This window comes from Eleginops maclovinus, chromosome 4 (genome assembly GCF_036324505.1).
Source record: "Eleginops maclovinus isolate JMC-PN-2008 ecotype Puerto Natales chromosome 4, JC_Emac_rtc_rv5, whole genome shotgun sequence".
NCBI classification, from domain to species: domain Eukaryota; kingdom Metazoa; phylum Chordata; class Actinopteri; order Perciformes; family Eleginopidae; genus Eleginops; species Eleginops maclovinus.
This window is the reverse complement of record NC_086352.1, coordinates 1,460,763-1,486,357: the sequence shown is the minus strand read 5'-3', so window position 1 is coordinate 1,486,357 and position 25,595 is coordinate 1,460,763. Positions and strand designations below refer to the sequence as shown.

At 46.4% G+C, this 25,595-nt stretch overlaps 1 protein-coding gene across 3 annotated transcripts; it reads left to right on the top strand.

Annotated features, from left to right (window-relative positions):
- The first annotated feature begins 901 nt into the window (after positions 1-901).
- lpar2b (lysophosphatidic acid receptor 2b) lies at positions 902-22,377 on the top strand. 3 transcript variants are annotated; one of them, XM_063880837.1, is made up of 5 exons: positions 902-1,182; positions 11,546-11,900; positions 13,107-13,601; positions 17,778-18,037; positions 21,336-22,377. In XM_063880837.1, exons 2-5 carry the CDS (start codon positions 11,645-11,647, stop codon positions 21,432-21,434), a joined length of 1,110 nt encoding a protein of 369 aa, XP_063736907.1. In that variant the 5' UTR covers positions 902-1,182; positions 11,546-11,644; the 3' UTR covers positions 21,435-22,377. The 3 variants fall into 3 exon arrangements, 1 of the variants encoding a protein (XP_063736907.1); XR_010165546.1 differs by having other exon boundaries at positions 903-1,182; positions 17,778-18,183; XR_010165545.1 differs by having other exon boundaries at positions 903-1,182; positions 17,778-20,965.
- Positions 22,378-25,595: the final 3,218 nt, after the last annotated feature.

The following is a 25,595-nucleotide window of genomic DNA, read 5'->3' as shown; positions in this document are numbered from 1 at the left end:
TTATTCTATGTGTTTAGTAAACATGTAAACATGAGAGCAGATTAACGTTCATACTCTCTTTACAGGAGATGTCCTGCAGAGGAAGAGCAGCGACAGAAACGACCTCAAATACATACGGTCATCTTTTTTAATCTCACTTCCCCAAATGTCCCCAAACGGCACGTTATTACGCAGCCTTTTTCACCCTCCGTCTGAAACCAGAGGCCAGTCTGCTCTGATTGGTCAGCTGGCCGGCTCTGTTGTGAGTGGTCAACAGCTCAGAGATGTCCCGCCCCTTAGCCTATCACGTACACTGTGTTCCGTAGTGATGTCACAATGTTCCGGATGCTGTTGAACAATGAAGGGGGGGTTCATGATATCTGTAGCGTCTTACTGTGAGATAACAAAAATCACGACCTCCTCTCTTTTTCACCTCCTCACGTTTTCTTTGTTTCGGCTCTTTTTCCACTTCCTGTTCTTTGAAGTGACGCAACTTCCTGTTTGTAAATCTCACTTCCTGTTTTTTGATATATTTAATTTTATATTTTTTAATTTAAGTTTACATTCATTTTTTGTATTTTATGCTCATTTGTTTTCATTTAATATTTTAGTTTTATATTCATGTGTTTTATTGTATTCATTGTATTTGTATGTTTTATTGCTGCTTGAATTATATGTTCATTTATAAAGTCATATATTAAAATATTTCAAACCTGAGGGACACCCCCCCCCTCCTCCTAATCCCCTCCCAGCTGCTCTCTGATTGGCGGCTGCTCCTCTGTGTGTGTGTGTGTGTGTGTGTGTGTGTGTGTGTGTGTGTGTGTGTGTGTGTGTGTGTGTGTGTGTGTGCGCGCGCGCATGTATGCGTGTGGGCGTGTGTGTGTGTGTGTGTGTGTGTGTGTGTGTGTGTGTGTGTGTGTGGGCGTGCAGCTCTTTGTGCAGCAGCAGCAGGAGCAGCACCGCGCCCTGAACGCCTGTCCGAAGATCCCTCCGTCAGGTGAGACGGATCGCGCTCCGCAGGTGAAGCTCTCTGAGGGTCTGAATTAAAGAAAGAAAAAAGGCATGGAGCCTCGACACTGAAACCAGAACCCCATTTCACTGAACCCACCTCCAGCTGCGTTCAGGTACCGACAGCAGCTGCGTTCAGGGACTCCGTTTGAACTCGACGGCTGGATTTACCTGATCTGCGACTGGAACACCAAGGTGAGTTCAGGGTTTCCTCCCTCCTGTTGAATCCAGTCTCTTAGTACCGACACAGAGACACCTCTGTCTCCATTAAACCCTCTGTGTCTCTCCCGTTCCTGAGACCCTCTACCGGGTTACTCCTGCCGGTTTACCAGAGACAGAAGCTCCTCTCTGTCTCAAATACACTTTAAATGATTCCAGTTCCATTTCATATTTATGCTGGGGGGGGGGGGTACCAGAGTAAAGTAGAAGTACTCAGATCTTGTACTTGAGTAAAGTAGAAGTACTCAGGTCTTGTACTTGAGTAAAGTAGAAGTACTCAGGTCTTGTACTTGAGTAAAGTAGAAGTACTCAGATCTTGTACTTGAGTAAAGTAGAAGTACTCAGATCTTGTTCTTGAGTAAAGTAGAAGTACTCAGATCTTGTACTTGAGTAAAGTAGAAGTACTCAGGTCTTGTACTTGAGTAAAGTAGAAGTACTCAGGTCTTGTACTTGAGTAAAGTAGAAGTACTCAGGTCTTGTACTTGAGTAAAGTAGAAGTACTCAGGTCTTGTACTTGAGTAAAGTAGAAGTACTCAGGTCTTGTACTTGAGTAAAGTAGAAGTACTCAGGTCTTGTACTTGAGTAAAGTAGAAGTACTCAGATCTTGTACTTGAGTAAAGTAGAAGTACTCAGATCTTGTACTTGAGTAAAGTAGAAGTACTCAGGTCTTGTTCTTGAGTAAAGTAGAAGTACTCAGGTCTTGTACTTGAGTAAAGTAGAAGTACTCAGGTCTTGTACTTGAGTAAAGTAGAAGTACTCAGATCGTGTTCTTGAGTAAAGTAGAAGTACTCAGATCTTGTACTTGAGTAAAGTAGAAGTACTCAGGTCTTGTACTTGAGTAAAGTAGAAGTACTCAGGTCTTGTACTTGAGTAAAGTAGAAGTACTCAGATCTTGTTCTTGAGTAAAGTAGAAGTACTCAGATCTTGTTCTTGAGTAAAGTAGAAGTACCAGAGTGTAGGAATACTCTGTCACAGTGAAAGTATTCTAAATGTTCCTCCAGTGAAAGTAGAAAGTACTCTCCTCTAAATGTACTTAAAGTAGCGACAGTAAAAGTAGTCATTGTCTGATTGGTCCATTTCAGAATAATATCTCTGATCTGTTTTATAATGATTGATCATTAAAGTGTTCTCAGAGCTGGTAAAGGTGCAGCTAGTTTGAATGTGTACTGCAGGGTAGCTGCTGGATGTACTGCAGGGTAGCTGCTGGATGTACTGCAGGGTAGCTGCTGGATGTACTGCAGGGTAGCTGCTGGATGTACTGCAGGGTAGCTGCTGGATGTACTGCAGGGTAGCTGCTGGATGTACTGCAGGGTAGCTGCTGGATGTACTGCAGGGGAACTACAGTCTGATTTAAGGGAGATTATATACTTCACACCCCTGAGAGATACCATCTGTCTGTACAATAAGAACAGGAAGTGTTTAGATGTGAGTTTAATAAAGGAGAATGAATTCTCTCTCTCTGGAGTCGCATATTATTTCAGACCTGAGGAGTGGTCTGATGCACGGGTTCATAGCGGTGATGGTGTTGAGAAGCTCCTGAACATCTTCCATCAGATGAATCGTCTCTCTCATGAGGAGTGCACCTACAGCTCATTTCCTACTAGAAGGGCAATAAATGTGAGTTAAAATCTGATTAAAACACACAGACTTAAATTAAAACACCTTTCTCTGTGAGTCAGGGTATTCCTCACATTCAGGGAGCAGAATGAACCTTTTAAACACCCGAAAGGAGACGCTGAAATCTGACCAAACCCGTAATCCACTATCTGCTCCCATGTTAGATCAGAATCAGAATTATTTATTTTTCCCAAATTGGGAATTTCTTTTGTTACAGCAGCAAAATACATCACAATATGAAGCATAGCAAAACATTAGAAATGAAAATAACAAAATATACCGATAGTGGATAGTGCAATGTAAAGGAATATTAAATACAATCTAATGTGAGTGAGAGCGTAAAGTCCAGGTCACAGAGAGGCTATGGAGCACTGAGTTCTCTGCCAGCCAGAGGGGAATTATTGTGCAGGGTGACTGCAGAGGGCAGGAAGGTTCATCAGGAATATATCAGCTGCTAAATGGTGACATTAAAACACAAAATAATATAAGTAGAGTTTGTATTAGAATAAAGGTGTTTACATAAAGGCACGTTATAATATCTATAAATGTGTAACGCTGCAGGGTCCTAGTTTAACACAGTCCTTCAAAATAAAAGCCCATCCTGTTTGAATATCCTGATTATATGATATTTTACGGTGCGCATGATACCGGTTTTTCCTGAACGCCCACACACACACACTTAACAGCACTGTAATAAATGGAGTCAGTGAAGGTTACACGATGGTGACTCACCTCTGGGAGTTTCTGCTGAAAAGAAGTGCCTGCAAGGCCGCGCTCAGGGCCTGAAACACGGCCTGAAACACGGCCTGAAACAAGGCCTGAAACAGGGCCTGACACAGGGCCTGACACAGGGCCTGAAACACGCTGTAGATCCAGGTTATACAGATCCGCTGCAGGGTGTCTTTACCGCTGTAGATCTGTGCCTATCTGTTAGTATTTCTGCAGGGAAACCTGTACCCCTCCCACAGTGGATCGTCACGATAAAAGAAAACCAGTTATTGATTCTCAGTGAGATTTGAAAGATCCTCTCCAGCTGAAACTCATAGACTGCGACACCCCCGCTTCATCCCAGAGAGCTACTGGTTTCCGTCAGGATGGTAAACAGGTCTCTGAAATGTGTCTCTCATCGCTGTAATAAATGGAATTATCATTCAATGATTGGGATTTATACCCAAACGATTTAATCTGAGACCCTTTTCATCCGGGAAAACCCTTTCTGCTTTGGATCATTTGAATGTGTTTTTAAGAGCCTGCTTTGATTCCTCAAAGTAAAAGTTTGGGTCTGGAGCCTACGTTTTAAAATAGTACTACCCCAAGGACCACAGGCTATTGAATGTGTAGAGAAGCTTTTGGTTCCCTGCTCTGACTCTGTGGCTCTTCCCTTTCATCGGAAACATTTACATTTAAGGCATTTCTGCAACAGCCTTGACATTTAGAGTAGAGACATGCTTTTAATTGCTGAGTGTTAGATTTGTTGGGGCTTCAAGAAACAATACTAAATGCTGACAATATTAGACGTGTGTATTGAGGTATAAATGACGCCTGAGATCCACGGCTCACCTTTAGGGACCTCACCTTTGTGCCAGAGTGAAACTAGTTTGCATTAAATTTGTTTGGCTGCATTCAGCCAACAGAAGACAGTGTTGTTGTTGTTGTTGTTGTTGTTGACTGATCCCTGAATGCCTCTAGTGTTGTTGCTGCAATGCATTTCTTTAAAACATATAAGGTCTTCACACTTCCTCCGCTGCTTGATAAATGACTTCAGTTCCGCTCTGAGCTGTGTGGGAGATATAAAGGATAAGAGCCGAGTCAGTGGCAGCCGCTCTGACAGGATTGGCGAGGAGAAACGGCTCTGAAACTTTATCTCGTCTGAAAGGGGTCACAGGAAGTCTCGTTGTGAAAAACAAACGTCACAGAGACAAAACAGAGAGACTGAGATTTAAATGAATGTCCTCCAAACTCTTTAGAGAGGGTATTCAGCCAGAGGGTCTGTACGGTTCATACTGTACTTGTTCATGAGGTCATAAAGCTGGACAGCTGTCTGTCTCAGAGTCAGTCTGTCTCTGAGTGAGTCTGTCTCAGAGTCTGTCTCAGGGTCAGTCTGTCTCAGAGTCTGTCTCAGGGTCAGTCTGTCTTAGAGTCTGTCTCAGGGTCAGTCTGTCTCAGAGTCTGTCTCTGAACTGGAATTATTGTCAGGATATCTGAAGGTTAGCTATGTTAGCGAGCTCACAGCCGATCTGCAATGACATCATAAGGAGTCTCCAGCTGTGTGCGTCTCTCTTTAGTGTCCCCTGGTCTCCAGCTGTGTGCGTCTCTCTTTAGTGTCCCCTGGTCTCCAGCTGTGTGCGTCTCTCTTTAGTGTCCCCTGGTCTCCAGCTGTGTGCGTCTCTCTTTAGTGTCCCCTGGTCTCCAGCTGTGTGCCTCTCTCTTTAGTGTCCCCTGGTCTCCAGCTGTGTGCGTCTCTCTTTAGTGTCCCCTGGTCTCCAGCTGTGTGCGTCTCTCTTTAGTGTCCCCTGGTCTCCAGCTGTGTGCGTCTCTCTTTAGTGTCCCCTGGTCTCCAGCTGTGTGCGTCTCTCTTTAGTGTCCCCTGGTCTCCAGCTGTGTGCGTCTCTCTTTAGTGTCCCCTGGTCTCCAGCTGTGTGCGTCTCTCTTTAGTGTCCCCTGGTCTCCAGCTGTGTGCGTCTCTCTTTACTGTCCCCTGGTCTCCAGCTGTGTGCGTCTCTCTTTAGTGTCCCCTGGTCTCCAGCTGTGTGCGTCTCTCTTTAGTGTCCCCTGGTCTCCAGCTGTGTGCGTCTCTCTTTAGTGTCCCCTGGTCTCCAGCTGTGTGCGTCTCTCTTTAGTGTCCCCTGGTCTCCAGCTGTGTGCGTCTCTCTTTACTGTCCCCTGGTCTCCAGCTGTGTGTGTCTCTCTTTACTGTCCCCTGGTCTCCAGCTGTGTGCGTCTCTCTTTAGTGTCCCCTGGTCTCCAGCTGTGTGCGTCTCTCTTTAGTGTCCCCTGGTCTCCAGCTGTGTGCGTCTCTCTTTAGTGTCCCCTGGTCTCCAGCTGTGTGCGTCTCTCTTTAGTGTCCCCTGGTCTCCGTTGTGTTGGAGCTTCTTGCAGCGTTTGGTTTCTGCAGCTTTCAGTAAACTGCTCATGTTTCCTCTGCTGAATGTTCTCTAGATGCTGCATGAGTTGAAGAGCTGCTGCAGATGTTTCTGCAGGAGTTCTGATTTGTGTTTCTATGTCTGCATCCTCTCTGAAGCTGCAGTTGCCCCTGTCCGCCTGCAGAGATCCTGCTTTCACCTGGAGCTAAAGGTCACCAACACCTCCTCTGCAGGGTTAGGTCTAAGCTCAGACGTGATCAAATCTTTCCTGTGTGATGTTTTGTGTTGAGAGCGAGGAGGAGGGGAGGAAGAGGAGAGGCGGGTGTGGCGGCTCTAATGACCGGTTTCCATTCAAACTGCTCTTTACTGATTCACACAAACACAGCAGCTGCAGCGAACACAGAAAACTGAGCTCTGAACTCTGAGACGCGTTCTGTGTCTGAGCAGTTCAGACAGAAAGAGTTAGCAGCAGAAAATATCCAGATTTTAAAAGCAAAACAACTGCATTTTAAAAGGTTGTTTGCACATTATGAACTTTACATATACATTTACCATACAATATGATATAAAGCATAGAAAGCAGCCAATAGGCCTATACAGAGTTGTGAGGCTCAAACTTAATTTTCTGACGTTTGCTTTAAAGACAGGCTGACAGACGCAGCGCTACAGATATAAATGTTAGCCTGCCTTCAGAAATAATATTTACTTCCAGATTTATGTAAAAGCTCAGAAAGTACATTTAGTTTGAGTCTAAATCCATCCCTACAAATAACACAACAACATCAAAGAATTAGCTCGCCCAAATCTGAATCAGAAATCCTTTATTTGTCGGGGAAATGTCGGGCATAACATATTGTGTATTACATTAAAAAACTAAGCACAGACAAGTACAAATATCCATCAACTACTTTGGTAATGGTTCAGTTAATAAAGTAACTGAGAATGATCCGTTTTATTGGATCATTTCTTCCACCTGTTTTCTGCCTCTCACTGGCTAGCTGATTTTAAGTATGTGTGCCTCAGCTAAGCTAACTAGCTGCTTCCTATTTATTTATCTCTAACTGTCTGCAAGACAAAGGCTTTCTTTACTCTCCTTTTATCTGTTTCCTCTAGCTTCTGAATGCTCCAGTATGTTTAACCTCTCACTGGCTAGCTTAAGTATTTGTGCTAAGCTAAAGTGTGTTTCTCCACCAGCGCTGAATAAAAGGAGCGCAGCAGCTAGCCTCTCTGCAGCAGCTAGCCTCTCTGCAGCAGCTAGCCTCTCTGCAGCAGCTAGCCTCTCTGCAGCGCGTCCGGTTCAGGTGTGTTATCTGCAGACAGCGTGCGTGTGGTTCTGAGAGGATTTGGTGGCGGTGTTTCCACGTCCTGAGGGTGTGGGCGTGTAACAAAAGATCTTTTAACACACACACACACACACACACACACACACACACACACACACACACACACACACACACACACACACACACACACACACACACACACACACACACACACACACACACACACACACACACACACACACACACACACACACACACACACACACACACACACACACACACACACACACACACACACACACCAGGACGGGCTGTTGTTGCTGCAAACACTCTGAATGTCAGACCCCACAGACGCGCGGAGTGTCCTTCAGCTGATAAAGCCGGAGGGACCGGGGTGTAGATCGTTCTCATATGATTAAGTTTCTCCTTTGCAGGCCACCGTAGCTGGTGCGCCACCCGGTGACGTGTTAATGTAATAGGCATTCAGTTGTTAGTCGGCATGCAACATACATGTTCACTGTTCATGCTGTGGTCATAAATAAAGCCACCCCTTGCCTATGCATTGTGTATTCCTTGTACATACACACATGCATGTATTAAGAGGTATCGAAAACTTCTACACGGGGGACCATCAGTCTCTCCGGCTTTATCATCACCAGTCTGCAGGCTGTGGTTCCTCAGTAATGGGACAGTAAATCAGTCTGAGCTGATGGTGGGGAATTTCCATGATCAGGTTAATCGTGAGAATGGAAAACTACAGTCCTTTCACTTCCTCGTCTGCCTTCTTTATTTCTGCAGGAGGACATAGTGCTTCCTGGGTCCTTCTTCACGTTTTATGGTCTATGGTACTTTAATTACAACCACAAAAAACCGAAATCCTGACTGAATGAACCCCAAATGTAAAGCCAATCCAGTGCTCTTTATTTTAAGAGGTTTAAGCAGAGTTTCTATGATTATGGGATGTGTATTGTCCAGTGGAATAAACCAGTAAGCAAAACATGCCAAAGTATTTCAATTCTCTAAAAATCATCTGTCCGCGGTGGAAGTGGAATACATGTTCTAACACGGCCCTAATGGATCATATCTTTGTGTCATGTGATCTCTCCTTCTTCCTGATTATTACACGTTGCATACATTACCCACAATGCAATGTGACAACAGTTATCCTATAAGCAGCTCATGTAGTTTTAACTCAAAAGTACTAGCTCCTATTGGCTCGCTCCAACACACTGTACCTGATAGGCTAGGGGGCGGGACATCTCTAAGAGGTTGACCAATCACAACAGATCAGACCAATCAGAGCAGACTGGGCTCTGGTTTCAGACAGAGGGGGAAAAGAGGAGCTGCAGCACAGGCAGTCTGAGACATGTCCCAGTAGAGACACAGAGCATGGAGACATGTCCCAATAGAGACACAGAGCATGGAGACATGTCCCAATAGAGACACAGAGCATGGAGACATGTCCCAGTAGAGACACTAAAGCATGGATACATGTCCCAGTAGAGACACTAAAGCATGGATACATGTCCCAATAGAGACACAGAGCATGGAGACATGTCCCAGTAGAGACACTAAAGCATGGATACATGTCCCAGTAGAGACACAGAGCATGGAGACATGTCCCAGTAGAGACACTAAAGCATGGAGACATGTCCCAGTAGAGACACTAAAGCATGGATACATGTCCCAATAGAGACACAGAGCATGGAGACATGTCCCAGTAGAGACACTAAAGCATGGAGACATGTCCCAGTAGAGACACTAAAGCATGGAGACATGTCCCAATAGAGACACTAAAGCATGGAGACATGTCCCAGTAAATCAGGACCCTTTACCACCTTTCTCTTGACTTGGGGGACTTCACTCGAGGACGTGTTTCAGTCTCGGTTTTCTCCGTCCGGTTTCTGACTCTCCAGAACCTGTGGACAGAGCTTTGTGAAATCAGTCGAGGTGATCTAGAAAACAGAGCAGAGTCACCGGAGCAGGGAGGGACTGGAAACCAGTCTGAGGACAGGGGAGGACGGACAGTGTGTGTCCTGAGGAATCATCACTGTAATAAAGCCAACAGAGAGACAGCTGGAGCTCAGGGAGGACTGACAGCTCGTGCCTCGACGGGGCCTTTAAAGGAAATGGGAGAAAATGTTCTCACTTCCTCTCTACACACACGCACGCACGCACACACGCACACACACATATACACACGCACACACGCACGCACGCACACACATACTCACGCACACACGCACACACGCACACACATACACATACACACACACACACACACACACACACACACACACACACTCACACCTTCAGTCAAACTCTTCCTGCCGTTGTCTCCGTGTCGCTTCAGAGTCTCTCACATTTTTCTGTTTATGATTTGGTGTGTGTGTGTGTGTGTGTGTGTGTGTGTGTGTGTGTGTGTGTGTGTGTGTGTGTGTGTGTGTGTGTGTGTGTGTGTGTGTGTGTGTGTGTGTGTGTGTGTGTGTGTGTGTGTGTGTGTGTGTGTGTGTGTGTGTGTGTGTGTGTGTGTGTGTGTGTGTGTGTGTGTGTGTGTGTGTGTGTGTGTGTGGAGATTGAGTTACATATCTGATTGTGTAATTGTGAGGTGTGTCTCTGTCTCCATTGTTGAGCGTTAGCAGGAATTGGAGTGTGTGGTTTACTGTAAATATGAGGATTTTATCATGTCGGGACCCTGAGCTGCTTCAGTCAAGATGTTCCTGATGCTAACATGCTAATGATGCTATCATGCTTATGATGCTAATAATGCTAACATGCTAATCTACATATTCTGGTTCTTCAACCTCTGAAATGTCAGCTTCATGAGGAAGGTTTCTGTGTCTCCATTAAAACATCCTGCTCATCTTTTATTCGCGTACTTTATGGTTTCATATTTGTATAGATAAAGGGTACTTTATCTATACAAATATGAAACCATAAAGGGAAGAGAGACGTCTCTAATCTTCTCTGTTTTATTGAAGTGAATATCTGTGGGATGGGGTTGACTGTAGGGAAATTCTTTGCCTGAAACTCATTTCATTAACAAATGTGTGAAGCTCCCTCTCAAAGCACCGTAGAGTCTCGAGAACCAGAGATGTTTCTGGAAGCCTTTCACTTTAAAACGCTCGATAAATGACTAAACTCCAAAAACTGTTAGTCGACATATTGCACAATAAATACTGCAGGAATGAGTCCTAAACCTGCCTCCGCATTCCCTCACTGCCTGGTCTGTTCTTAAGTCCTCCACCCCTAACATGACTCAGCCTTATGGTTTCATCTCTTCACAAGGTAAATAAAATGCAGGTTCAATTGTGGATAAGCTGTAGGACGCTTGGAGACCCTTTGATAGTGACCAGTCCCAGTCCCAGTCCAGCTGGGTTCACAGATTGGTCTGTTCAGCCTCTTCTCTTCGTTATACATTAAGCTGCCACTGTCAAACACACTCTGGTGCTCATGGCGTGTGTGTTGTATGTAATGATTGTGCATGTTCCTGTTAGCTTCCCCTGTGTGATTGTGATGTGCTATGAGACATGTCCTGTGTGTAGTAACGTGTTGCCTGTGGTCATGTTCCTGAAATAAGGTCTGGCGTTAACGAGCCGGGACATTTCACCTCTTAAGATACGTCAGCAAATATCACACTGGAGAGTAAAAACTGCAGCTGCTACCATTGACCTGCAGACCAGGAAGTGAGGAAATGCTGACTCATGTCAGGGTTCAGGACTCATAATGCTGACTCATGTCAGGGTTCAGGACTCATAATGCTGACTCATGTCAGGGTTCAGGACTCATAATGCTGACTCATGTCAGGGTTCAGGACTCATAATGCTGACTCATGTCAGGGTTCAGGACTCATAATGCTGACTCATGTCAGGTTCAGGACTCATAATGCTGACTCATGTCAGGGTTCAGGACTCATAATGCTGACTCATGTCAGGGTTCAGGACTCATAATGCTGACTGATGTCAGGGTTCAGGACTCATAATGCTGACTCATGTCAGGGTTCAGGACTCATAATGCTGACTGATGTCAGGGCTCAGGACTCATAATGCTGACTCATCCCGGGGTTGAGGACTCATAATGCTGACTCATGCCGGGGTTCAGGACTCATAATGCTGACTCATGCCGGGGTTCAGGACTCATAATGCTGACTCATGCCGGGGTTCAGGACTCATAATGCTGACTCATGTCAGGGTTCAGGACTCATAATGCTGACTCATGTCAGGGTTCAGGACTCATAATGCTGACTCATGTCAGGGTTCAGGACTCATAATGCTGACTCATGTCAGGGTTGAGGACTCATTCCTGCACCTCTCTATATTGATATCTAAGTATCTGAATCTTGTTGTCCCCCTGCAGGTTGACCCCCCCTCTGATGGCCCCCTGATCCCGCCCCCCCTGCAGTGGGCTCCTCTGACTCCGCTTCGCTCTACTTCCTGCCCCCCCCTCGCAGTAACCATGGATACGGACAAGGAGGACACCGCCGGCTGCTACTACAACCGCACCGTGAAGTTCTTCTACGAGGAGAGCGGGAAGAACATCAGCATCCATTGGCGTGGCCGTGACTACGTGATTGTGACGCTGGGCATGACGGTGTGTTTCATCGTGATCTTCTCCAACCTGCTGGTGATGGGCGCCATCCTGAAGAACCGCCGCTTCCACTTCCCCATTTACTACCTGCTGGGGAACCTGGCCGTGGCCGACCTCTTCTCAGGTACTCTCACCTGGGTGTTGATTTACACTTCAAATAAGGCTTTATGTCTATCTAGATTTATGTTATGAAGTGTTATTCCCTTTTCATTCCTTTGTTTTATTTATACTTTATTGTTTTGTATTTTGTTTTCTAATTTATTTGATTCCATTTTATCAAATGTTTTCTTATTTAATTTTGTATGATTTTATATTGTATGCTCTTTAATTTAAATGAATGAATTATAAGTGTTAAACTACATTAGACAAGCCCTAAAATAGTCCTTAATTGAATTGATTAAACTCTTAGATATTCCAAACTTTCATACTTATTTCAGAAGGTTGAAGAGAGCTCCTACTTTGAGTTTAATTAATGAGTGCACTCTCTATCATGTTCAGAGGGGACCTTTATTTTGAACGGATTTCTATCCATTCAAACTGGATGTTTTTGAGTCTCTGCGTGCACTGAGTTAAGCCTGTCTTTGCTGACTGTCCATAACACACACACACACACACACACACACACACACACACACACACAGAGTCTGCATCATGTGGGGTCACATCTGGGTACCAAATGTCTTCAAAGTGTTTCTTTGTTTGTTTCTGGAGACTCTGCAGTGACGCATGTTCACATTTAGAACTTTAACTTGATGCCGTTTGAAACTCCTCCAGTGTTTCAAACGGCATCAAGTTAAAGTTCTAAATCCTTTTCCCCAGACTAATGCATCATACTTCCGTTAATATTTCCATATGATATTCCTCCCAGAATCCTTTGTTTCTGCGGTAGAAACTGAATGAGACGTTTAAATCCCGTCTGTTTCTTTGAGTAGTTAGACCTGGAGGACAACACTGTGTCAGAGGGAGTCTGAGTCACAGCAGCTCCATGATCAACACACATTAGGGCCCAGTGTGAGAACCTTTCACATGTCCCTCTGACGTTCATGAGCTCTCATTTTATTTGTATTCTACTTTATAGCGTATGTTTTTTTCTATCTATTATAATTACACTATTTATTTGTATCAGTTTATCTTCATTCATTATACACGGTTTGCCCTTCAGCGCAGGTCTGAGTACTTTCAGTTCAGTGGGAAATATGGTTCTGTTTTATTTTCATTCAGTTTAAAATATATATATATTGTATTTAATCTAAAATATTTTATGTATTTATTATTCATTAAACATCATAGTGCTTTACTGGGGTCCCTGAACGTCCCTCTCTCTCTCCAGGTGTGTCCTACCTGCACTTGATGTTCCACACCGGCCCGTGGACCATCAAGCTCACTAAGTACCGCTGGTTCGTGCGGCAGGGCCTCATCGACACCAGCCTCACGGCCTCCGTCCTGAACCTTTTGGCCGTGGCGGTGGAGCGGCACCAGACCATCTTCAACATGCAGCTGCACAGCAAGATGAGCACCAGGCGCGTCTTCATCATCATTGTCTTCATCTGGCTGCTGGCCATCGTCATGGGCCTGGTCCCCACCATGGGCTGGCACTGCCTGTGCGACCTGCCCAACTGCTCCACCATGGCGCCCATGTACAGCCGCAGTTACCTGGTGTTCTGGGCGCTGCTGAACCTGCTCACCTTCTCCGTCATGGTGGCCGTCTACACCCGCATCTTCCTGTACGTCCGGCACAAGAGCCAGCAGATGTCCCAGCACACGTCCCAGATGAGGCACCGCGAGACCGTGTTCAACCTGATGAAGACTGTGTCCATGATCCTGGGTGAGGGACGCACACACACACACACACACACACACACACAAACACACTTTTATTATAATTTGTGTTGTTTTATTTAGTATTTTATACAAACGATACTCCTTTTATTCTAAGCCTTTTTGTTTTTTTAAATATAATCTTTTTGAATAAATTAGTTCGTCGATCAACGAGCGTCTATAAAAATGTCATTCCTTTTTAATTACATTTTTAATACTCTTACTAAATGTTTCTGTTTGTACTGTTTTATTTTCAAACCTGTAGAAGCTTTGGTTTATTCTTCCCCGAGTCCAGTATCTGAGTACTCCATCACTGCGTATATTCATGTGTCAGACCTGCAGGAGCAGCTCCTCTGCCTGTCTGCACACGCTGCACATGCTGCACACACACACACACACACACACACACACACACACACACACACACTCACACTCACACTCACACACACACACACACACACACACACACACACACACACACACACACTCCCTGTGATGGTTTCCTGCCCCCCCCTCTGGTTTTCTGAACTTTGGATTGAATTCCTGAAAGTTGTAAAATGTTTCTCAGGCACGTGAGAGGACGAGAAAACCCTGAGCGTGTCCTGACAGGCGCTGCATGCCTGAGAGAGTGGAACACAAAGCAGCTCCTCCTTTGTGTGTGTGTGTGTGTTTCCTCATAGTCTCCGTACACATTTCCTGAACATGTGTCAGAGTGTGTGTATGTCAGAGTGGAGTGTGTGTACAGATGATGAATTCCTGAGCTGCCTAATCAAGTGTTATGATAATGAAACCTGATCATTCACACTGTGTGTGTGTGTGTGTGTGTGTGTGTGTGTGTGTGTGTGTGTGTGTGTGTGTGTGTGTGTGTGTGTGTGTGTGTGTGTGTGTGTGTGTGTGTGTGTGTGTGTGTGTGTGTGTGTGTGTGTGTGTGTGTGTGTGCGTGTGCGTGCAGAGGAATGTACATTCCTCCCCCCATCACATTCTTTAAACTCTGTTTCCTCCTCTCTGTCCTCCAGTGTTCACACCTTCTTTATTCTATTTAAACCACATTTACATTGAGTTACATCCCACTTCACACACTCAGCGCTGAGGACCCCCCCCCCCCCCGAGAGTACGGTCCAGCCTCTGACCATACGCACGGTTCCGACCCGTATCATTTTGCATCTTAACCGTATTTAATCATGTCCTACCTTCCCCTGCTGTTCCCTCTCCAGACTCATCTTAGCGTACTATAACGTATCATACCGTACCGTACGTAACCCGACCGTACTGTACGTAACCCGACCGTACTTTACGTAACCCGACCGTACCGTACGTAACCCGACCGTACTGTACGTAACCCGACCGTACTTTACGTAACCCGACCGTACTGTACGTAACCCGACCGTACTTTACGTAACCCGACCGTACTGTACGTAACCCGACCGTACTTTACGTAACCAGACCGTACTGTACGTAACCCGACCGTACTGTACGTAACCAGACCGTACTGTACGTAACCAGACCGTACTGTACGTAACCCGACCGTACCGTATGCAACCCGACCGTACTGTATGCAACCAGACCGTACTGTATGCAACCCGACCGTACTGTACGTAACCCGACCGTACTTTACGTAACCCGACCGTACTGTATGCAACCCGACCGTACTTTACGTAACCCGACCGTACTTTACGTAACCCGACCGTACTGTATGCAACCCGACCGTACTGTACGTAACCCGACCGTACTGTATGCAACCAGACCGTACTGTACGTAACCCGACCGTACTTTACGTAACCCGACCGTACTGTATGCAACCAGACCGTACTGTATGCAACCAGACCGTACTGTACGTAACCCGACCGTACTGTACGTAACCCGACCGTACCGTATGTAACCCGACCGTACCGTACGTAACCCGACCGTACCGTACGTAACCCGACCGTACTTTACGTAACCCGACCGTACTTTACGTAACCCGACCGTACTTTACGTAACCCGACCGTACCGTACGTAACCCGACCGTACTGTACGTAACCCGACCGTACTTTACGTAACCCGACCGTACCGTATGTAACCAGACCGTACTGTACGTAACCCGACCGTACTGTACGTAACCCGACCGTACCGTATGTAACCCGACCGTACCGTACGTAACCCGACCGTACTGTACGTAACCCGACCGTACCGTACGTAACCCGACCGTACCGTACGTAACCCGACCGTACTTTACGTAACCCGACCGTACTTTACGTAACCCGACCGTACTTTACGTAACCCGACCGTACCGTACGTAACCCGACCGTACTTTACGTAACCCGACCGTACCGTACGTAACCCGACCGTACCGTACGTAACCCGGCCGTACTGTACGTAACCCGACCGTACCGTACGTAACCCGACCGTACTGTATGTAACCCGACCGTACCGTATGTAACCCGACCGTACTGTACGTAACCCGACCGTACCGTATGTAACCCGACCGTACTGTACGTAACCCGACCGTACCGTATGTAACCCGACCGTACCGTACGTAACCCGACCGTACTTTACGTAACCCGACCGTACTTTACGTAACCCGACCGTACTTTACGTAACCCGACCGTACCGTACGTAACCCGACCGTACCGTACGTAACCAGACCGTACCGTACGTAACCCGACCGTACTTTACGTAACCCGACCGTACTTTACGTAACCCGACCGTACTTTACGTAACCCGACCGTACCGTACGTAACCCGACCGTACCGTACGTAACCAGACCGTACCGTACGTAACCCGACCGTACTTTACGTAACCCGACCGTACTTTACGTAACCCGACCGTACCGTACGTAACCCGACCGTACCGTACGTAACCCGACCGTACTTTACGTAACCCGACCGTACTTTACGCAACCAGACCGTACTGTACGTAACCCGACCGTACTGTATGCAACCCGACCGTACTGTACGTAACCCGACCGTACTTTACGTAACCCGACCGTACTGTACGTAACCCGACCGTACTTTACGTAACCCGACCGTACTTTACGTAACCCGACCGTACCGTACGTAACCCGACCGTACTTTACGCAACCAGACCGTACTGTACGTAACCCGACCGTACTGTATGCAACCCGACCGTACTGTACGTAACCCGACCGTACTTTACGTAACCCGACCGTACTGTATGCAACCCGACCGTACCGTACGTAACCCGACCGTACTTTACGTAACCCGACCGTACTTTACGTAACCCGACCGTACTGTACGTAACCCGACCGTACTGTACGTAACCCGACCGTACTGTATGCAACCCGACCGTACTGTATGCAACCCGACCGTACTGTACGTAACCCGACCGTACTTTACGCAACCAGACCGTACTGTATGCAACCCGACCGTACTGTACGTAACCCGACCGTACTTTACGTAACCCGACCGTACTTTACGTAACCCGACCGTACTTTACGCAACCAGACCGTACTGTACGTAACCCGACCGTACTGTATGCAACCAGACCGTACTGTACGTAACCCGACCGTACTGTACGTAACCCGACCGTACTGTACGTAACCCGACCGTACTTTACGTAACCCGACCGTACTGTATGCAACCCGACCGTACTGTATGTAACCCGACCGTACTGTATGTAACCCGACCGTACTTTACGTAACCCGACGGTACTGTATGTAACCCGACCGTACTGTATGCAACCAGACCGTACTTTACGTAACCCGACGGTACTGTATGCAACCCGACCGTACTGTACGTAACCCGACCGTACTGTACGTAACCCGACCGTACTTTACGTAACCCGACCGTACTGTACGTAACCCGACCGTACTGTATGCAACCCGACCGTACTGTACGTAACCCGACCGTACTGTACGTAACCCGACCGTACTGTACGTAACCCGACCGTACTGTATGTAACCTAACCGCATGGCACCGACCGTATTGTATGGTCCGTCCTCACGCAGCTGTGTCCCTGTATAAAGCGTCTTCCTGTGATTCTGTGTTTCCTGTGTCCTTTTTTTGATCTTTTATTGTGAAAAATAGCAGTTTTACATTTTATTTACATTCAATACATATATTTTATAAAGCAATAACCAAGAAAAACATACAGAAATGAAAGAAATAAAGGAATAATAATGTCCTTTATTCTCACAAAACAGAAACCTAAAATAAAGCAAATCCAAACTTGGTGTCTCCTGCAGGCTGCTTCGTGGTCTGCTGGACTCCGGGCCTGGTGGTTCTGTTGCTGGACGGGCTCGGCTGCGACAAGTGTCAAGTTCTGCGCTACGAGAAGTACTGCCTGGTTCTGGCCGAGTGCAACTCCTTCGTCAACCCCATCATCTACTCCTTCAGGGACAAGGACATGAGGCGGACCTTCAAGGAGATCCTATGCTTCCTGTGCCGGCGGGGTGACGGCAACAAGAGCACCTCCGGGGTTCACTTTAACACGCTGGAGCACGAGGTACTGTCCGAGAGCAAAGGAGAAAACACGCACGCCCCTGAATGCACCACCACGCTAAACAGATGATCTCCTCCGTCGCTAAACAGAGCTTCCGCACTCCTAGAGGTCACATGGCTCTCCTAGAGGTCACATTTCAGGCCCACTCGGTACTTTCACTTTACTTATCCTAAAAATACGCCAGAAAGTCCCGGTTTAAAACAGGGTTAGGTCTGCAGAATATCACTAGGGTTACCCTCTGCTCCTTTGAGGGATATTTTCAGAATAAAGCAGGATCCTCTGCTACACACTGACAAACGAAAGGATGCATTTCAATGGGACTGAAACGGGGTCCACCACCGTGGAGATGTTTGTTTTGCTTTTGCTGATATCCTCACAATAACACAGGGTTCACAGACAGAATAAAGGTTTAGTTATTTTCAACAAAAAAACCCAGAAAATGATGGTTTTATATTTGAGCTACGTTATTCAGAAGAAAAACACTGAGGGGCAAATCTGTTAAACGGGTCCCTCGTACTTCCATTAAACCCCTGTAATAAAAAAGTGCTGAAAGAGAGGAACCTCCAGAGAGTTTTCGCAGAATTCAACTCAGATTTGTAATTAATAATTATATTTTGTACACCATGTGTTCCAGGGTTAGGGTGAGGGAATGTTTTCCTGGCTCCTCTGTTTTCTCATCGACTGGGAGCGCTACCCTCATCTACATCATGCTAATTCAACACTAGCGTTAGCTGTAGCTTAGCTTCCCTGCACCAGCACGGTCTGAGAGGATGGACGCACATTTTGAACCCTTCTCAAAAGTAGAGTTGCTCTTTAGTGCAACTCTTAAATCATTTTCAGCTGGAAGCTACCGTCAGGAGCCTTGATTCAGACCTGATCTCAGTCTGCTGCTCAAACTAAAGCAGAGGTGCTTTTAAGGGTCGTGTGAAGCCTTCATGCTCCTCGGCTGTAGTCGGTTTCTGTAAATATCTGGGTTTCATATATCAAGAAAAGCCCCCCGAGTGTTCGAGCTGGTAGCGATGAGTTTACCGCTGATGGGACGCTGAACAGGCTCTCACTTCCTTTCTCAGATTTAACCATCGATGCTTTAACACCTTGCGGCTGAAACTGGAACGAGCTCAAGGCAGGACTTTGTCTTGGTTGTGCAGACTATGAAGCAGAAAAAAGACTCTGAGGGTTCTGCTCTGCAAGCGTTTCACTGTTTGTGGCTTTGAATGTCTCTGTGTTCTGCTTTGAATGTCTCACACGATGTGTGTGTCTGCGCTCTGCAGGGGAAACTTCCGCTGTTCATCACGAAGAGGCACATTGTGGAGAAATGTTGCAAAATCATAAATCCTTGCACAGTTTGGCTCCGTGTGTCTCCAGTTTCCGTCACCCTTCATGTATGATCTGGATCTGACTGCATGACAGCGTGTTCTCCTACAAACCAAACACTCAGTGAGTCAGATCATTGCCGAGTGACTCCACACGAACCAGGACTGACCTCTGGTGTGTAGCGGTACAGAACACATCGAACAACTATTATTAAATCAACAAGTACAAGAAATATGTGCAGTTTATATCAAATAAATGTGGGTTTTCAGCTTTAGACCCTCCCCTAAGGACAGGAGATACATATATGAAATTGCAGTTGTGTTTTAGTTCAACAGTAGATGCTAAATGTAGAAATTAAAGATCGAAAACGTCTCATTATTTAACGTTACTCTTCTTGCTTTAATCAGGTACCCGTCCAATCAGCTCTGAGGTTAGACTCAAACACATGGCCCTCTGTCTGCATGTCTGACAGCAGGGACTGTGGAAGTCCCCTGCTGCCTCTACCTTTTTAAGGGTGTGTGTGTGTGTGTGTGTGTGTGTGTGTGTGTGTGTGTATGTTGTGCTTTATCTCACACACACACACACACACACACACACACACACACACACACACACACACACACACACACACACACACACACACACACACACACACACACACACACACACACACACACACAGTGGTTCACTAAACATGGCTGCGCTGGTTTTAAGGGGTGACTTTGATTGTCGTTAGACTTCGACTGATTCCACTTTTGAGGTTTTCTTTTTTACAGTTTTTCTTGTTTGGACATCTCGTTCTGCTTCGGGTCTGTTTTTGTACAAAGGTTGTTTAAAGTGTTCTGAATAAATGTCTGAAGCTGCTGCTGTGTGTCTGCTCCGTGTGCTCTGTGCTCGTCTGTGTGTCCTGTCTCTGTCAGCACAGGGTTCATCCCGGTGTTCTCAGGCCCTCTTCTTCATCGTGTATTCATATTCATCAGCAAGATGTATGATCAGAAACATCACACATTAATGTTCATAGAAGAAGAAGGAGCCCTTACTGGTCCCACAGAGGACTCCTTACTGGTCCCACAGAGGAAGCCTTACTGGTCCCACAGAGGAAGCCTTACTGGTCCCACAGAGGAAGCCTTACTGGTCCCACAGAGGACTCCTTACTGGTCCCACAGAGGAAGCCTTACTGGTCCCACAGAGGACTCCTTACTGGTCCCACAGAGGAAGCCTTACTGGTCCCACAGAGGAAGCCTTACTGGTCCCACAGAGGAAGCCTTACTGGTCCCACAGAGGAAGCCTTACTGGTCCCACAGAGGAAGCCTTACTGGTCCCACAGAGGAAGCCTTACTGGTCCCACAGAGGACTCCTTACTGGTCCCACAGAGGAAGCCTTACTGGTCCCACAGAGGACTCCTTACTGGTCCCAGAGGCTGTTAGGAGCAGTGGGCCCGGGGAGTAGGGGCTCATGGACACCTCGGTAGCTCTTGTTCTCTCGGGGACTTGAACTGGTAACCGAAGCCAAGACCCTTTGGACCTCGCCACCCCCCATCGACACTTGTTTCTGATCCGGACTCTTTTTTAAAGCTCTGGGTTTTTCCATGTTTTTTATTTGTCGGAGCAGCAGAAGGTTAGTCTATGTCGCATGAGTTAGAAACACAATAATTTAACAGCAGGGGGTCCAAACTGTGGCCCCTTGTCCATTCTAATCGGCCCTCAGCAGACTCTGAAAGCGTAATGTAATCTGACCCCCCCCCCCGAACCTGTGTGCTTCTTAAATATATGAGAACAGATATTACAGTCGTCTGCCAGAAACAGGAGCAGTACAATACTCAGAAAGAAATGTACTCTGTGTGCAGAATATCATCTCCTCTGTTGTTGTTGTTGTTGTTGTTGTTGTTGTTGTTGTTGTTGTTGCTGTTGTTGTTGTTGCTGTTGCTGTTGTCCCTCTGCGAGTGTCTCTGGGTCTCTAACAGAGTGTGTGTCTCTCCTGTCTGTAGAACTATAAGTCTCGTACAGCAGACCCCCTACCGAGCAGCAGCAATGGGACGCCCCTGATCCACCGGCAGCAGGGAGCCCCCCCCCCCTCCGAGACCTGACCACGTGATGCTGGACTTCGAACAGGAAGCCCCCCCCCCCCCCCCCCCCCAGAGACCTGAACAGGAAGCTAACTTTTCGGAGGAGGAGGAATCTGTCCTGCTTCCTGTCTTGTTTCATATTGAAGTGAACATCTTCAGACTCTGAGACCTACAGGACCAGAGGAGGGTCTGCAGTCTCCTGACAGCAGCTTTGTATTTCCCTGCGGGACAGAGACGGACTTGTCTCTGAGTTCTGTGACGGGACTGGAAGGCCTCATGTGGGTCGCGAAGGACGCTTTGCCCCCCCCCCCCCCCCCCCCCAGTGTCATTATCTAAAGCTCAGACCCCCTCTGATCCTCCTCACAGGTTTTTACTTTGTTTTAAAATACCACCTATCTCATAAACGTCTTTTTTTAGAGCCGTCGTTCTTCTGGATTTGTTGGATTTTTCTCATTTGATAATTTAAACTCTTGATTTAACGACAGATTACAGATCGATGCTCATTCAAGTGTTTCCTAACCCGGCTAAATGAATAATTTTGTGTTTGAATTTGGCTTTTATTCACTTCAATAAAGCATGGTTAGTATGAACTGCTTCATTGAGCATTTTAAACCTGTGCTGATCGTCTGCTTTGAGGATCTTGTCCTCCTGCTTCTCTTCCCTGGGTTTCTATCTCTGCAGCACTCTGACAGGCGCTGGAAATTGTAAAATGATGAAGCTTTTTATTTTTAATTTCTGTTTGCATCTCATAAAGTGTATTTTTGTAATTGATTGTGATGTTATTTATGATCACACTGTAGATATAATGTACAGCCTTTGACTTCAGAATCGACTCAAAGCAAACAGGAAGGGGGATAAAAACCATTGTCGTTTCCACCACTGGTTTTATTTGAATGGTTTGCTCACATTAAAGGGAAATACTGTTCTATTTTAATACTGAAAATTAAAGATGTTTTTGACTAAAGCTTCAGTGTCCGTCCATGAGGATCAGAAGAGGAGGTATCTATCTTTATAATCACTACTTAAAGTTCCTCACAGATTCTGATTAATGATGGTAATATAATCTCCCTTAAATCAGACTTTAGTTCACCTGCAGTACATCCAGCAGCTACCCTGCAGTACATCCAGCAGCTACCCTGCAGTACATCCAGCAGCTACCCTGCAGTACATCCAGCAGCTACCCTGCAGTACATCCAGCAGCTACCCTGCAGTACACATTCAAACTAGCTGCACCTTTACCAGCTCTGAGAACACTTTAATGATCAATCATTATAAAACATATCAGAGATATTATTCTGAAATGGACCAATCAGACAATGAGTACTTTTACTGTCGCTACTTTAAGTACATTTAGAGGAGAGTACTTTAGAGGATTGATAAATGTGAAATGGTTATGAAATGTTCTGCAGATAAACGCGGTGATGTGGGTCATGTGACGCAAAGGATTTTATCTGGTAGCGTGGCGCCCCCTGCTGTGCACCGAGCATCAGGACAGACCCCATCACTTCTAAACACTATTGAGAGCTCACACACACACACACACACACACACACACACACACACACACACACACACACACACACACACACACACACACACACACACACACACACACGTATTGTACTCTAAAGATGATCAGATTTAATGTATTGATTAAAGTGAATGAAGTGAAGGCAGGAATAAAAACTAATACAATTAAATTACATTTTTAAAGGATTTTAAAAAAGGTAATTTAAAGAATATATTAAACATAACAATATTAAAAGTACATTGAAAATGTAACTAAATAAAATCTAACAAATGAAAATATGAAATGTCTGAAATATCAACGTATCTGATATCCCGCAAACCTTCCTACTTCCTGCTTCCTGTTGGAATCTCCCTAAACTCGTGTTTGCCCCCCCCGCAGAGGCAGAGAGGGTCTCTTCTCTCTCTGTTTCCCTCCCCCTTCCTCCCCCCTGCTGTTACCCAGAGACAGTCTCTTCTTTATGTGCTCCCCGAGCCCCCCCCGACCTCCCCCATCCTCCCCCCTGCTGAGGGACTTCTTCTTCTGCTTCTTCAGACTCAGCGGCTTCAGAGACAGCTTGTTCTTCTTCTTCTTGTTGGGTTTCATAAACGGCAGCCCCCCCTTCAGCTGCTTCCAGGTTCCGCTCAGAGGAGACTTCTTCTTCTTCTTCTTCTTCTTCTTCTTCTGCCAGGTACAGGTCTGCTTCGTGGAGGAGGCCCCCATCCTGCAGGAGGAGCAACGGCATTAAATGGGCCTCTTTAACTCAAGTACAAGCTCTGAGTACCTCTACTTTTACTGAGTGACAGATCTGAGTACCCCCCCCCCCCCCCCGCCCTGATAAAGTGGTTCAATGACCTGAGATAGGAAAAGAGATTTTTTCAACCCAATAAAATAACAAACATTTGTTTTCCTGGCATCTTTAGTCTGACTGGAGTACAAACTGAACCTGTCTGAGTAGAGAGGTGGAGTCGGATCAGCAGCAGGTGGGTACAGGTACAGCTGGATTTCCCCTTCACACACACAGATCTACTCTCTTCAGTCCAGTAAGAGCAGCCGGTCCCCCTTCACCATGGTCCACAGAGTTCCTGTTCCTCTCTGACAGAGGATCAGCAGCAGGAGCTCCGTCCTCCCTTCAGGGAACAGGAGAGCCACATTCTGAGCGGCTGACTCAGAGACGCAGACTCAGAGACGCCCACAAAGGAAGCACTAACAAGTACACAACCTTACAAATATAACATAAAAACAAGTCCCAAAAAGTAGGCCCTCACAAATCCCCCCTTAAAACGTATGGCCTAAATGATGCAACCAAACAAAAAATACAGTCTAAAAGATACACTTATAAAGTATGTCGTAAACAATACAACATGAAGATGTCATGAAAGTACGCCCTAAACCCTGAAAGCACGCCCTAAACCCTGAAAGTACGCCCTAAACCCTTAAAGCACGCCCTAAACCCTGAAAGTACGCCCTAAACCCTTAAAGCACGCCCTAAACCCTGAAAGTACGCCCTAAACCCTTAAAGCACGCCCTAAACCCTGAAAGTACGCCCTAAACCCTTAAAGCATGCCCTAAACCCTGAAAGTACGCAAGCACGCCCTAAACCCTTAAAGTACGCCCTAAACCCTGAAAGTACACCGTAAACCCTTAAAGTACGCCCTAAACCCTTAAAGCACGCCCTAAACCCTTAAAGTACGCCCTAAACCCTTAAAGTACGCAAGCACGCCCTAAACCCTTAAAGTACGCCCTAAACCCTGAAAGTACACCGTAAACCCTTAAAGTACGCCCTGAACCCTTAAAGTACGCAAGCACGCCCTAAACCCTTAAAGCACGCCGCACGCCCTAAACCCTTAAAGTACGCAAGCACGCCCTAAACCCTTAAAGTACGCCCTAAACCCTTAAAGTACGCAAGCACGCCATAAACCCTTAAAGTACGCCCTAAACCCTGAAAGTACGCCCTAAACCCTTAAAGCACGCCCTAAACCCTGAAAGTACGCCCTAAACCCTTAAAGCACGCCCTAAACCCTTAAAGCACGCCCTAAACCCTTAAAGTACGCCCTAAACCCTTAAAGTACGCAAGCACGCCCTAAACCCTTAAAGTACGCCCTAAACCCTGAAAGTACACCGTAAACCCTTAAAGTACGCCCTAAACCCTTAAAGTACGCAAGCACGCCCTAAACCCTTAAAGCACGCCGCACGCCCTAAACCCTTAAAGTACGCAAGCACGCCCTAAACCCTTAAAGTACGCCCTAAACCCTTAAAGTACGCCCTAAACCCTTAAAGTACGCAAGCACGCCATAAACCCTTAAAGTACGCCCTAAACCCTGAAAGTACGCCCTAAACCCTGAAAGTACGCCCTAAACCCTTAAAGTACGCCCTAAACCCTTAAAGCACGCCGCACGCCCTAAACCCTTAAAGTACGCAAGCACGCCCTAAACCCTTAAAGTACGCCCTAAACCCTTAAAGTACGCCCTAAACCCTTAAAGTACGCCCTAAACCCTTAAAGTACGCCCTAAACCCTGAAAGTACGCCCTAAACCCTTAAAGTACGCCCTAAACCCTTAAAGTACGCCCTAAACCCTTAAAGTACGCCCTAAACCCTTAAAGTACGCAAGCACGCCATAAACCCTTAAAGTACGCCCTAAACCCTTAAAGTACGCCCTAAACCCTGAAAGTACG